The 13,522-nt window shown below is 40.2% G+C and overlaps 3 protein-coding genes across 3 annotated transcripts; all 3 read left to right on the plus strand.

Moving 5' to 3' along the window:
• Positions 1 to 3,189: 3,189 nt before the first annotated feature.
• On the plus strand, positions 3,190 to 4,195 carry LOC143006200 (antimicrobial peptide NK-lysin-like). Its single transcript, XM_076157552.1, has 5 exons — positions 3,190 to 3,306; positions 3,470 to 3,555; positions 3,638 to 3,715; positions 3,811 to 3,965; positions 4,055 to 4,195. Exons 1-5 carry the CDS (start codon positions 3,258 to 3,260, stop codon positions 4,086 to 4,088), a joined length of 402 nt encoding a protein of 133 aa, XP_076013667.1. The 5' UTR covers positions 3,190 to 3,257; the 3' UTR covers positions 4,089 to 4,195.
• A 1,866-nt stretch (positions 4,196 to 6,061) lies between these two features.
• On the plus strand, positions 6,062 to 7,052 carry LOC143006234 (antimicrobial peptide NK-lysin-like). Its single transcript, XM_076157592.1, has 5 exons — positions 6,062 to 6,163; positions 6,327 to 6,412; positions 6,495 to 6,572; positions 6,668 to 6,822; positions 6,912 to 7,052. Exons 1-5 carry the CDS (start codon positions 6,115 to 6,117, stop codon positions 6,943 to 6,945), a joined length of 402 nt encoding a protein of 133 aa, XP_076013707.1. The 5' UTR covers positions 6,062 to 6,114; the 3' UTR covers positions 6,946 to 7,052.
• A 4,070-nt stretch (positions 7,053 to 11,122) lies between these two features.
• LOC143006233 (antimicrobial peptide NK-lysin-like) lies at positions 11,123 to 12,113 on the plus strand. The gene is made up of 5 exons (XM_076157591.1): positions 11,123 to 11,224; positions 11,388 to 11,473; positions 11,556 to 11,633; positions 11,729 to 11,883; positions 11,973 to 12,113. Exons 1-5 carry the CDS (start codon positions 11,176 to 11,178, stop codon positions 12,004 to 12,006), a joined length of 402 nt encoding a protein of 133 aa, XP_076013706.1. The 5' UTR covers positions 11,123 to 11,175; the 3' UTR covers positions 12,007 to 12,113.
• Positions 12,114 to 13,522: the final 1,409 nt, after the last annotated feature.

Raw genomic sequence — 13,522 nt, forward strand, 5'->3', positions numbered from 1 at the left:
AGCAGATCTCAGACTACGGCTTGTTTACCATCAGAGACGACTGAAGCGCCCCCTGGTGGTGAAGAGGCATGACTGGAAATCTATGGAGTCTGCTTTTGAGGAAATAAAATGTTTTTTCTCAATCCAGAAAGTGTTTCTAAAGGGGCTGGAAGTATAAAATGTATTGCATGCAAACAATGCAACAAACTTATAACAATAGTCCTCTTTTATTACACTTCATCCTGTGTGTGTGTGTGGTGTTTCATGTTTGGTGGTTGTTTTGGTAACTTTTGGATCTGTTATGTTATGGCAAGTCACTTTGGCCCTTTGCATCAAGCAGCCTTTGTTCCCCGACACCCTCAACTGATCGTGGACTCTTCACCTCCTCCATCACACACACATCAGCGAGCTTTGCTGCTTTTACCTCATTTGATCTGCATGCCATCTGACGGAGCAATCTGCACCGCTTGTCTTCTGCCAGGACAGAGAGCGTCTGCCTGCACACTCAAAAGGCTTCAGCACATCATTAAGCAGCTGTTCACATGTCTGAATGGCCGCTGCAGGGGAAGCACAGGAGATCAGACAATCGCAGCCACTTTGCTATTTAAAAGTGTCTCCCCATTTTCCTGTTCTGTGTCTGTGTAATGACATACAGCAGGCCGACACTGCAGGGGCTCCGGCAGGCCTCAAACACTTGGCTGTAACACCCCCTGTAGGTTTATGACAGAAACACACACACACACACACACACACACACACAGTGCAGCAGCTCATCATGAGAGCGATCCAAAGAGGGCTTGTTGTTGGGGTTGTTTCATGGTGCATCGGCTATATGAGATTGTGGATTAAAACAGCCGCCGAACTAATGAAGAACAAATACGGGAAAATGACAAAGGAAAGTTGCCTGAAGGAGGTTAAGGGGTTCTGTTTTGAAGCCACTCTCAAACTCTCATACACTGGAATCATTTCAATTAGAAGAATAACAGAGCTGCCAGTTCTTATAGAGATTAGAATTTAAAAAGAAAATGCATTGTTCTATTATTCAAGTGAGGTTTCAGCTTGGAAATAACAACATTGAACCGTGACCTGTGTGTAAGGGGTCACCAGTGGTAGCAAATCTGAGGCTCAGTCTTTATCAGTGAGAGTATTTATATATTCAACGTGTAGTTGAATATATAAATTTAAGTTACTGTGAAAGGTAAAAATGGAATTCAAAGAAACAGAGGATGTTGACCATGAAGCCCTGCTGATGACATTTGACACAGAGAGTCTGGTAGGTTTGATGGGTGTGTGTTTTTGTAGACTTTAGATCGAGTTCAGAATCTAAGAATCTAAAAGTGGGCCATTAGCCACGAGTCAAGCTTTAGTCTGTTCAAAGGGTGGCGAGCATTTTCCTTTTCACAAGTGCGCGTGAGAAGATGCATAAACTGTGACTGCGGTTTCACGAATTGTGAAGCAGGAAGGATGAGGTGGCGTTCAAGTGGTGGTGGTGGTGCATTTCTTGATTCTCCACTGACTTTTGCTGCAGGGACACAATGAAGCAACCTCAGAAGATCAATCCACTCTCAAAATCAACAATTCACTTTTGTGTGTTGTGGCCTCAGAAAACATCCATCCATCCATCCATCCATCCATCCATCCATCCATCCATCCATCCATCCCCTGGTTCAGGTTTGCATCATTAGGGATGCAGATGGACAATGTGAGAGGGAAAAGTGAGAATGAGCAGGAGTGTTACAGTATGTGGTAATATTCATTTCCAGATACAGAGCTGCCACCTGTTCTCACAATCCAAACCTGCCAGTAAGCTTGACTTCGCTCTCAATAATGAGTGAGTATACAGTACATGATATCAATTATTCTGTATATGTTTCTATGTAGGAAAATGTCTTCTGTTCTTTTTTTTTTTACAATGCATGCGTTTGTTGTTGCAGAAGCTTTAAGGGCCACAGGAAAAGGAGCTGACAGAAGTGACAGAGTCATGATGAAGACCATGATCCCTGCTGTGTGCATCGCTCTGCTTTGGGTTCTGAGTGACAACATGAGGTGAAACTAGTGTGTGTGTGTGTGTGTGTTTATATGGTTTGTAATGTGTATTCGTAGATATTGTTGAGCCCTGGAGGTCTCTGAAGACCCACACTGTGGATTTTCCCTCCCAGTGTAAAAACCAATGCGTTGGAGAGAACAGGCCAGGCTGCAGAGGAGGTGAGAGACGTGACACACAACCTCTTCGTCCTGACGTATTTTCTTTAAATTAGCCTTGTATGTGTTCAATGCAATTCCGGTTCTTCGTCAAAGGAAAGTAGTTTTTAATTGATATTGCAGACTGGAGCTTTTCCAGGTGGGATTCTATAATGGGACTATCTTCCAATGTTAAGAAATCCATTTGCTACACCTGTGTATCTCATGCAGGGTCACATGGTCTCTTAGGCGTGTTTTTGGTTTTGAGGTGTTCATAAGCTTTATTATTGTTTAACATTTAATGTGACACACTGAATTATGGAATTGAGCAATATCCAATCCACAGGTTAGAAAATGTTAAAAGGAAGTGAGTTCCTACACTTCTTGTCCACAAACATACAAAGTTTGAGGTTGATGTCGAGACAAAATACTAAAACTCAAAATAACAACCTAGAAATACAAAAATTCAGTATTAAGGTATAAATGAAGATGGAAGAGCCGACACCACACAGGACACTGACTGACATGACACTTCTCACCAGTGAAACTTGAGGGGTTTTGTGGTGAAGCTTCTCAGAAACAACAAAAGATGAATGCAAATATCAAGCCAACCGTGCTGTCCTATTGAAGAAATATGCTTCATTCAATTCAATTCAATGCAAATTAGATCAACCAAATGATGTTTTCTTTCTCAGCCCGCTCACATGTATACTGTACAGCTGTATGCAAACCCAGATCCTCAGCCGAGACGAGGCTAAGGTCAGAGTTGATGTAAGATTTGGGTTTTGGGTTTGTTAGACTCAGTCCAGAAATGGAAAAACAACACACAAACTACAAGGCCTGTTCAGATTAGGGATGAAGAGGGATGAAGATGGCACATATACAGAGCTGCCACCTTTTCTCACAATTGAAAGCTGCCAGTAAGCTCGACCTTACTTTACGTGGTAGGAGGCTCATCCCACTCGAGCACGTTGTTGTGGTTTGATTTCAGGTCACCTCTCGCCTTTAAAAGCCGCCGTGGAACCAAAGCCACTCACTCACACACACACACAGACACACTCACACACACTCAGACGCTAGCTCAGAACTCTGCTGTGATGAAAATGCCTCCTGTACTCCTCGTGTGCTTTCTGATGACATGTTCAGGTACATTCTGTGTGTTTGATTCTCTGCTTTGATGTGTTAGAATGGACATCGCTCTATGTTTTCCACTGCCTCATACACTTCTTCTATTCTCTTGATTACATCTTAAATCAGATTTTGTAGACCGTTTCTGTGATGTTTTGAATCTCACAATTCTCCGTCACAGTCTGGACTGTCTACGGGAGATGCATTGAGGTTGACGACAGTGACCAGGAAGACATGAATGATGAAATCTCTCTGGAAGCGTCTAAGGTAAGTCAGCGACGAGCGGGCATATCCACATATCACATGACCAGAGAAGATGATCTGTTATGTCTGTCGCCTTCATTTGCAGCTTCCAGGTTTGTGCTGGGCCTGCAAGTGGGCTCTGAACAAGGTGAAGAAAGAGCTCAGTGATAATTCTACAGTTGAGGTAAAGTAACAACGCTGCAAAATTCAGAGTTGTTGCAAAGTGAAGTCATTCAATGCTGAATTTAAAAGGTTGCTTGTGTAAAACGTCCATCGCAGCAAGTGTCATCCAAGCTGAAGGGTGTCTGCAACCAGATCGGCCTCTTAAAATCAAAATGTCGCAGCTTCGTGCAGAAACGCCTCGAAGAACTGGTTGAAGAGCTCACCACCACTGACGATGTGAGGACCATCTGTGTCAACATGAAGGCCTGCAAGTGAGTTTTCCACCGTTTTACTGTCACGTTATTTTACAATCCCTCTCAAATATATTTGTGATTGTTTTGTTTTTGTTTACTGCTTTTAGGCCGAAGGAGTTTTTCGACCAGTTCCACATTTGAAACCAAACTCCCGACTTCTGTTCCATGCATTAACTTGAAATGTCTTAAAGATTTCAATTCTGCATCAATGTAAAATCAATATCAATAAACTTCCTTTGATGACTTAAGTATCAGTCTATCATTAACAAACATCCTTTGCCAGACCATTGACTGATTACCAGAACACTGAACAGTTCCTTTTTATTCATTTTCATTTATTCATTTTATTTTACATCCCAGGCGGGCCAGGACGGGTTGTGTGACTGCGAGGTTGGGTGCGGTTTCTGGGTGGGATGTCCTCTCTTTGTTCTTTTTCTGTTTCTCTCTTCTCTCTTTCTCTCTATCACAACCTATGATGTGATTTGTACTAGCCTACATTGCTGTTTGACATCATCCTGTAAAAACTGTATGTACCCTATGACATCATTGCAATTCCAATCTACTTGTACTCTACCCCAGGGTCTATGTATAAAGTTTAACAACAACAATAGTAGTGATAATACAACCTTCCTTCTTTCTCTCTATCTCTCTTTCTCCTCTTTCCCCTCTTTCTATATAAAAAACTATCTCCACAATATCCTACAACTGTATGCCGTGTCATGTACAATGTTCGCTTCAATAAAAACAAATTGCAAAAACAAAACATCCTTTGTCCATCAGTAAACACAGGTGCTAACGTTACACACTCCTCTATATGCTCTATAAACACATGAACTCATGACAGCCAATTCAAACCATTTTTCTTGCAACATAAATTTAGTTTAAACCAAAAGCAGCAATATGAAAGCTTATTTTCAAGTTAGTAAATAGTAAAAATAAAAAATAAAATAAAATAAAATAATTATTATTTTTGAATAACAAATAATGAAATTAAATACAATTGATAAAAAAAGACAGGCAATCAAAAAAGAGAGAACAGACGTGACACAGAACCACTTCATCCTGACATATTTTCTTTAATTTAGCCTTGTATGTGTTCAATACAATTCCTGTTCGGTGTCAAAGGAAAGTAGTTTTTAATTGATATTGCAGACTGGAGCTTTTCCAGGTGGGATTCTATAATGGGACTCAAATGACAAATGAGTGTTGATATTGAAAAATGTTCTATCTTGCAATGTTAAGAAATCCATTTGCTACACCTGTGTATCTCATGCAGGGTCACATGGTCTCTTAGATTTAAGCCTGCAAAGCTGTTGAAGGCCTGTTTTTGGTTTTGAGGTGTTCATAAGCTTTATTATTGTTTACCATTTAATGTGACACACTGAATTATGGAATTGAGCAATATCCAATCCACAGGTTAGAAAATGTTAAAAGGAAGTGAGTTCCTACACTTCTTGTCCACAAACATACAAAGTTTGAGGTTGATGTCGAGACAAAATACTAAAACTCAAAATAACAACCTAGAAATACAAAAACACAGTATTAAGGTATAAATGAAGATGGAAGAGCCGACACCACACAGGACACTGACTGACATGACACTTCTCACCAGTGAAACTTGAGGGGTTTTGTGGTGAAGCTTCTCAGAAACAACAAAAGATGAATGCAAATATCAAGCCAACCGTGCTGTCCTATTGAAGAAATATGCTTCATTCAATTCAATTCAATGCAAATTAGATCAACCAAATGATGTTTTCTTTCTCAGCCCGCTCACATGTATACTGTACAGCTGTATGCAAACCCAGATCCTCAGCCGAGACGAGGCTAAGGTCAGAGTTGATGTAAGATTTGGGTTTTGGGTTTGTTAGACTCAGTCCAGAAATGGAAAAACAACACACAAACTACAAGGCCTGTTCAGATTAGGGATGAAGAGGGATGAAGATGGCACATATACAGAGCTGCCACCTTTTCTCACAATTGAAAGCTGCCAGTAAGCTCGACCTTACTTTACGTGGTAGGAGGCTCATCCCACTCGAGCACGTTGTTGTGGTTTGATTTCAGGTCACCTCTCGCCTTTAAAAGCCGCCGTGGAACCAAAGCCACTCACTCACACACACACACAGACACACTCACACACACTCAGACGCTAGCTCAGAACTCTGCTGTGATGAAAATGCCTCCTGTACTCCTCTTGTGCTTTCTGATGACATGTTCAGGTACATTCTGTGTGTTTGATTCTCTGCTTTGATGTGTTAGAATGGACATCGCTCTATGTTTTCCACTGCCTCATACACTTCTTCTATTCTCTTGATTACATCTTAAATCAGATTTTGTAGACCGTTTCTGTGATGTTTTGAATCTCACAATTCTCCGTCACAGTCTGGACTGTCTACGGGAGATGCATTGAGATTGACGACAGTGACCAGGAAGACATGAATGATGAAATCTCTCTGGAAGCGTCTAAGGTAAGTCAGCGACGAGCGGGCATATCCACATATCACATGACCAGAGAAGATGATCAGTTATGTCTGTCGCCTTCATTTGCAGCTTCCAGGTTTGTGCTGGGCCTGCAAGTGGGCTCTGAACAAGGTGAAGAAAGAGCTCAGTGATAATTCTACAGTTGAGGTAAAGTAACAACGCTGCAAAATTCAGAGTTGTTGCAAAGTGAAGTCATTCAATGCTGAATTTAAAAGGTTGCTTGTGTAAAACGTCCATCGCAGCAAGTGTCATCCAAGCTGAAGGGTGTCTGCAACCAGATCGGCCTCTTAAAATCAAAATGTCGCAGCTTCGTGCAGAAACGCCTCGAAGAAATGGTTGAAGAGCTCACCACCACTGACGACGTGAGGACCATCTGTGTCAACATGAAGGCCTGCAAGTGAGTTTTCCACCGTTTTACTGTCACGTTATTTTACAATCCCTCTCAAATATATTTGTGATTGTTTTGTTTTTGTTTACTGCTTTTAGGCCGAAGGAGTTTTTCGACCAGTTCCACATTTGAAACCAAACTCCCGACTTCTGTTCCATGCATTAACTTGAAATGTCTTAAAGATTTCAATTCTGCATCAATGTAAAATCAATATCAATAAACTTCCTTTGATGACTTAAGTATCAGTCTATCATTAACAAACATCCTTTGCCAGACCATTGACTGATGACCAGAACACTGAACAGTTCCTTTTTATTCATTTTCATTTATTCATTTTATTTTACATCCCAGGCGGGCCAGGACGGGTTGTGTGACTACGGGGTTGGGTGCGGTTTCTGGGTGGGATGTCCTCTCTTTGTTCTTTTTCTGTTTCTCTCTTCTCTCTTTCTCTCTATCACAACCTATGATGTGATTTGTACTAGCCTACATTGCTGTTTGACATCATCCTGTAAAAACTGTATGTACCCTATGACATCATTGCAATTCCAATCTACTTGTACTCTACCCCAGGGTCTATGTATAAAGTTTAACAACAACAATAGTAGTGATAATACAACCTTCCTTCTTTCTCTCTATCTCTCTTTCTCCTCTTTCCCCTCTTTCTATATAAAAAACTATCTCCACAATATCCTACAACTGTATGCCGTGTCATGTACAATGTTCGCTTCAATAAAAACAAATTGCAAAAACAAAACAAAACATCCTTTGTCCATCAGTAAACACAGGTGCTAACGTTACACACTCCTCTATAAGCTCTATAAACACATGAACTCATGACAGCCAATTCAAACCATTTTTCTTGCAACATAAATTTAGTTTAAACCAAAAGCAGCAATATGAAAGCTTATTTTCAAGTTAGTAAATAGTAAAAATAAAAAATAAAATAAAATAAAATAATTATTATTTTTGAATAACAAATAATGAAATTAAATACAATTGATAAAAAAAGACAGGCAATCAAAAAAGAGAGAACAGACGTGACACAGAACCACTTCATCCTGACATATTTTCTTTAATTTAGCCTTGTATGTGTTCAATACAATTCCTGTTCGGTGTCAAAGGAAAGTAGTTTTTAATTGATATTGCAGACTGGAGCTTTTCCAGGTGGGATTCTATAATGGGACTCAAATGACAAATGAGTGTTGAAATTGAAAAATGTTCTATCTTGCAATGTTAAGAAATCCATTTGCTACACCTGTGTATCTCATGCAGGGTCACATGGTCTCTTAGATTTAAGCCTGCAAAGCTGTTGAAGGCCTGTTTTTGGTTTTGAGGTGTTCATAAGCTTTATTATTGTTTACCATTTAATGTGACACACTGAATTATGGAATTGAGCAATATCCAATCCACAGGTTAGAAAATGTTAAAAGGAAGTGAGTTCCTACACTTCTTGTCCACAAACATACAAAGTTTGAGGTTGATGTCGAGACAAAATACTAAAACTCAAAATAACAACCTAGAAATACAAAAATACAGTATTAAGGTATAAATGAAGATGACGGAACAATCTGCACCGCTTGTCTTCTGCCAGGACAGAGAGCGTCTGCCTGCACACTCAAAAGGCTTCAGCACATCATTAAGCAGCTGTTCACATGTCTGAATGGCCGCTGCAGGGGAAGCACAGGAGATCAGACAATCGCAGCCACTTTGCTATTTAAAAAGTGTCTCCCCATTTTCCTGTTCTGTGTCTGTGTAATGACATACAGCAGGCCGACACTGCAGGGGCTCCGGCAGGCCTCAAACACTTGGCTGTAACACCCCCTGTAGGTTTATGACAGAAACACACACACACACACACACACACACACACAGTGCAGCAGCTCATCATGAGAGCGATCCAAAGAGGGCTTGTTGTTGGGGTTGTTTCATGGTGCATCGGCTATATGAGATTGTGGATTAAAACAGCCGCCGAACTAATGAAGAACAAATACGGGAAAATGACAAAGGAAAGTTGCCTGAAGGAGGTTAAGGGGTTCTGTTTTGAAGCCACTCTCAAACTCTCATACACTGGAATCATTTCAATAAGAAGAATAACAGAGCTGCCAGTTCTTATAGAGATTAGAATTTAAAAAGAAAATGCATTGTTCTATTATTCAAGTGAGGTTTCAGCTTGGAAATAACAACATTGAACCGTGACCTGTGTGTAAGGGGTCACCAGTGGTAGCAAATCTGAGGCTCAGTCTTTATCAGTGAGAGTATTTATATATTCAACGTGTAGTTGAATATATAAATTTAAGTTACTGTGAAAGGTAAAAATGGAATTCAAAGAAACAGAGGATGTTGACCATGAAGCCCTGCTGATGACATTTGACACAGAGAGTCTGGTAGGTTTGATGGGTGTGTGTTTTTGTAGACTTAAGATCGAGTTCAGAATCTAAGAATCTAAAAGTGGGCCATTAGCCACGAGTCAAGCTTTAGTCTGTTCAAAGGGTGGCGAGCATTTTCCTTTTCACAAGTGCGCGTGAGAAGATGCATAAACTGTGACTGCGGTTTCACGAGTTGTGAAGCAGGAAGGATGAGGTGGCATTCAAGTGGTGGTGGTGGTGCATTTCTTTAATTCTCCACTGACTTTTGCTGCAGGGACAAAATGAAGCAACCTCAGAAGATCAATCCACCCTCAAAATCAACAATTCACTTTTGTGTGTTGTGGCCTCAGAAAACATCCATCCATCCATCCATCCATCCATCCATCCCCTGGTTCAGGTTTGCATCATTAGGGATGCAGATGGACAATGTGAGAGGGAAAAGTGAGAATGAGCAGGAGTGTTACAGTATGTGGTAATATTCATTTCCAGATACAGAGCTGCCACCTGTTCTCACAATCCAAACCTGCCAGTAAGCTTGACTTCGCTCTCAATAATGAGTGAGTATACAGTACATGATATCAATTATTCTGTATATGTTTCTATGTAGGTGAATGTCTTCTGTTCTTTTTTTTTTTACAATGCATGCGTTTGTTGTTGCAGAAGCTTTAAGGGCCACAGGAAAAGGAGCTGACAGAAGTGTCATGATGAAGACCATGATCCCTGCTGTGTGCATCGCTCTGCTTTGGGTTCTGAGTGACAACATGAGGTGAAACTAGTGTGTGTGTGTGTGTGTGTGTGTTTATATGGTTTGTAATGTGTATTCGTAGATATTGTTGAGCCCTGGAGGTTTCTGAAGACCCACACTGTGGATTTTCCCTCCCAGTGTAAAAACCAATGCGTTGGAGAGAACAGGCCAGGCTGCAGAGGAGGTGAGAGACGTGACACACAACCACTTCGTCCTGACGTATTTTCTTTAAATTAGCCTTGTATGTGTTCAATGCAATTCCGGTTCTTCGTCAAAGGAAAGTAGTTTTTAATTGATATTGCAGACTGGAGCTTTTCCAGGTGGGATTCTATAATGGGACTATCTTCCAATGTTAAGAAATCCATTTGCTACACCTGTGTATCTCATGCAGGGTCACATGGTCTCTTAGGCGTGTTTTTGGTTTTGAGGTGTTCATTAGCTTTATTATTGTTTAACATTTAATGTGACACACTGAATTATGGAATTGAGCAATATCCAATCCACAGGTTAGAAAATGTTAAAAGGAAGTGAGTTCCTACACTTCTTGTCCACAAACATACAAAGTTTGAGGTTGATGTCGAGACAAAATACTAAAACTCAAAATAACAACCTAGAAATACAAAAATTCAGTATTAAGGTATAAATGAAGATGGAAGAGCCGACACCACACAGGACACTGACTGACATGACACTTCTCACCAGTGAAACTTGAGGGGTTTTGTGGTGAAGCTTCTCAGAAACAACAAAAGATGAATGCAAAGCCAACCGTGCTGTCCTATTGAAGAAATATGCTTCATTCAATTCAATTCAATGCAAATTAGATCAACCAAATGATGTTTTCTTTCTCAGCCCGCTCACATGTATACTGTACAGCTGTATGCAAACCCAGATCCTCAGCCGAGACGAGGCTAAGGTCAGAGTTGATGTAAGATTTGGGTTTTGGGTTTGTTAGACTCAGTCCAGAAATGGAAAAACAACACACAAACTACAAGGCCTGTTCAGATTAGGGATGAAGAGGGATGAAGATGGCACATATACAGAGCTGCCACCTTTTCTCACAATTGAAAGCTGCCAGTAAGCTCGACCTTACTTTACGTGGTAGGAGGCTCATCCCACTCGAGCACGTTGTTGTGGTTTGATTTCAGGTCACCTCTCGCCTTTAAAAGCCGCCGTGGAACCAAAGCCACTCACTCACACACACACACAGACACACTCACACACACTCAGACGCTAGCTCAGAACTCTGCTGTGATGAAAATGCCTCCTGTACTCCTCTTGTGCTTTCTGATGACATGTTCAGGTACATTCTGTGTGTTTGATTCTCTGCTTTGATGTGTTAGAATGGACATCGCTCTATGTTTTCCACTGCCTCATACACTTCTTCTATTCTCTTGATTACATCTTAAATCAGATTTTGTAGACCGTTTCTGTGATGTTTTGAATCTCACAATTCTCCGTCACAGTCTGGACTGTCTACGGGAGATGCATTGAGATTGACGACAGTGACCAGGAAGACATGAATGATGAAATCTCTCTGGAAGCGTCTAAGGTAAGTCAGCGACGAGCGGGCATATCCACATATCACATGACCAGAGAAGATGATCAGTTATGTCTGTCGCCTTCATTTGCAGCTTCCAGGTTTGTGCTGGGCCTGCAAGTGGGCTCTGAACAAGGTGAAGAAAGAGCTCAGTGATAATTCTACAGTTGAGGTAAAGTAACAACGCTGCAAAATTCAGAGTTGTTGCAAAGTGAAGTCATTCAATGCTGAATTTAAAAGGTTGCTTGTGTAAAACGTCCATCGCAGCAAGTGTCATCCAAGCTGAAGGGTGTCTGCAACCAGATCGGCCTCTTAAAATCAAAATGTCGCAGCTTCGTGCAGAAACGCCTCGAAGAAATGGTTGAAGAGCTCACCACCACTGACGACGTGAGGACCATCTGTGTCAACATGAAGGCCTGCAAGTGAGTTTTCCACCGTTTTACTGTCACGTTATTTTACAATCCCTCTCAAATATATTTGTGATTGTTTTGTTTTTGTTTACTGCTTTTAGGCCGAAGGAGTTTTTCGACCAGTTCCACATTTGAAACCAAACTCCCGACTTCTGTTCCATGCATTAACTTGAAATGTCTTAAAGATTTCAATTCTGCATCAATGTAAAATCAATATCAATAAACTTCCTTTGATGACTTAAGTATCAGTCTATCATTAACAAACATCCTTTGCCAGACCATTGACTGATGACCAGAACACTGAACAGTTCCTTTTTATTCATTTTCATTTATTCATTTTATTTTACATCCCAGGCGGGCCAGGACGGGTTGTGTGACTACGGGGTTGGGTGCGGTTTCTGGGTGGGATGTCCTCTCTTTGTTCTTTTTCTGTTTCTCTCTTCTCTCTTTCTCTCTATCACAACCTATGATGTGATTTGTACTAGCCTACATTGCTGTTTGACATCATCCTGTAAAAACTGTATGTACCCTATGACATCATTGCAATTCCAATCTACTTGTACTCTACCCCAGGGTCTATGTATAAAGTTTAACAACAACAATAGTAGTGATAATACAACCTTCCTTCTTTCTCTCTATCTCTCTTTCTCCTCTTTCCCCTCTTTCTATATAAAAAACTATCTCCACAATATCCTACAACTGTATGCCGTGTCATGTACAATGTTCGCTTCAATAAAAACAAATTGCAAAAACAAAACAAAACATCCTTTGTCCATCAGTAAACACAGGTGCTAACATTACACACTCCTCTATAAGCTCTATAAACACATGAACTCATGACAGCCAATTCAAACCATTTTTCTTGCAACATAAATTTAGTTTAAACCAAAAGCAGCAATATGAAAGCTTATTTTCAAGTTAGTAAATAGTAAAAATAAAAAATAAAATAAAATAATTATTATTTTTGAATAACAAATAATGAAATTAAATACAATTGATAAAAAAAGACAGGCTATCAAAAAAGAGAGAACAGACGTGACACAGAACCACTTCATCCTGACATATTTTCTTTAATTTAGCCTTGTATGTGTTCAATACAATTCCTGTTCGGTGTCAAAGGAAAGTAGTTTTTAATTGATATTGCAGACTGGAGCTTTTCCAGGTGGGATTCTATAATGGGACTCAAATGACAAATGAGTGTTGAAATTGAAAAATGTTCTATCTTGCAATGTTAAGAAATCCATTTGCTACACCTGTGTATCTCATGCAGGGTCACACCGTCTCTTAGATTTAAGCCTGCAAAGCTGTTGAAGGCCTGTTTTTGGTTTTGAGGTGTTCATAAGCTTTATTATTGTTTACCATTTAATGTGACACACTGAATTATTGAATTGAGCAATATCCAATCCACAGGTTAGAAAATGTTAAAAGGAAGTGAGTTCCTACACTTCTTGTCCACAAACATACAAAGTTTGAGGTTGATGTCGAGACAAAACACTAAAACTCAAAATAACAACCTAGAAATACAAAAATACAGTATTAAGGTATAAATGAAGATGGAAGAATGAAGAAGAAGAAGAATGAAGCTTCTGAGAAACAGGACGTGAGAAAATACGTTTATATTATTATGGGATGCACATATGCCACCGATAAC

Source organism: Genypterus blacodes, unplaced genomic scaffold (assembly GCF_046128005.1).
Source record: "Genypterus blacodes isolate CSIRO-AG114 ecotype Tasmania unplaced genomic scaffold, CSIRO-AGI_Gbla_v1 ptg000073l_1, whole genome shotgun sequence".
In the NCBI taxonomy this organism is placed as follows: domain Eukaryota; kingdom Metazoa; phylum Chordata; class Actinopteri; order Ophidiiformes; family Ophidiidae; genus Genypterus; species Genypterus blacodes.

Coding starts and splice junctions, on each gene's coding strand:
- LOC143006233 (XM_076157591.1), top strand. CDS start 11,176: ATGAAAATGCCTCCTGTACTCCTCTTGTGCTTTCTGATGACATGTTCA. Junction 11,225..11,387: donor CTTTCTGATGACATGTTCAG/GTACATTCTGTG, acceptor TCTCCGTCACAG/TCTGGACTGTCTACGGGAGA. Junction 11,634..11,728: donor GTGATAATTCTACAGTTGAG/GTAAAGTAACAA, acceptor CGTCCATCGCAG/CAAGTGTCATCCAAGCTGAA.
- LOC143006234 (XM_076157592.1), top strand. CDS start 6,115: ATGAAAATGCCTCCTGTACTCCTCTTGTGCTTTCTGATGACATGTTCA. Junction 6,164..6,326: donor CTTTCTGATGACATGTTCAG/GTACATTCTGTG, acceptor TCTCCGTCACAG/TCTGGACTGTCTACGGGAGA. Junction 6,573..6,667: donor GTGATAATTCTACAGTTGAG/GTAAAGTAACAA, acceptor CGTCCATCGCAG/CAAGTGTCATCCAAGCTGAA.
- LOC143006200 (XM_076157552.1), top strand. CDS start 3,258: ATGAAAATGCCTCCTGTACTCCTCGTGTGCTTTCTGATGACATGTTCA. Junction 3,716..3,810: donor GTGATAATTCTACAGTTGAG/GTAAAGTAACAA, acceptor CGTCCATCGCAG/CAAGTGTCATCCAAGCTGAA. Junction 3,966..4,054: donor GTCAACATGAAGGCCTGCAA/GTGAGTTTTCCA, acceptor TACTGCTTTTAG/GCCGAAGGAGTTTTTCGACC.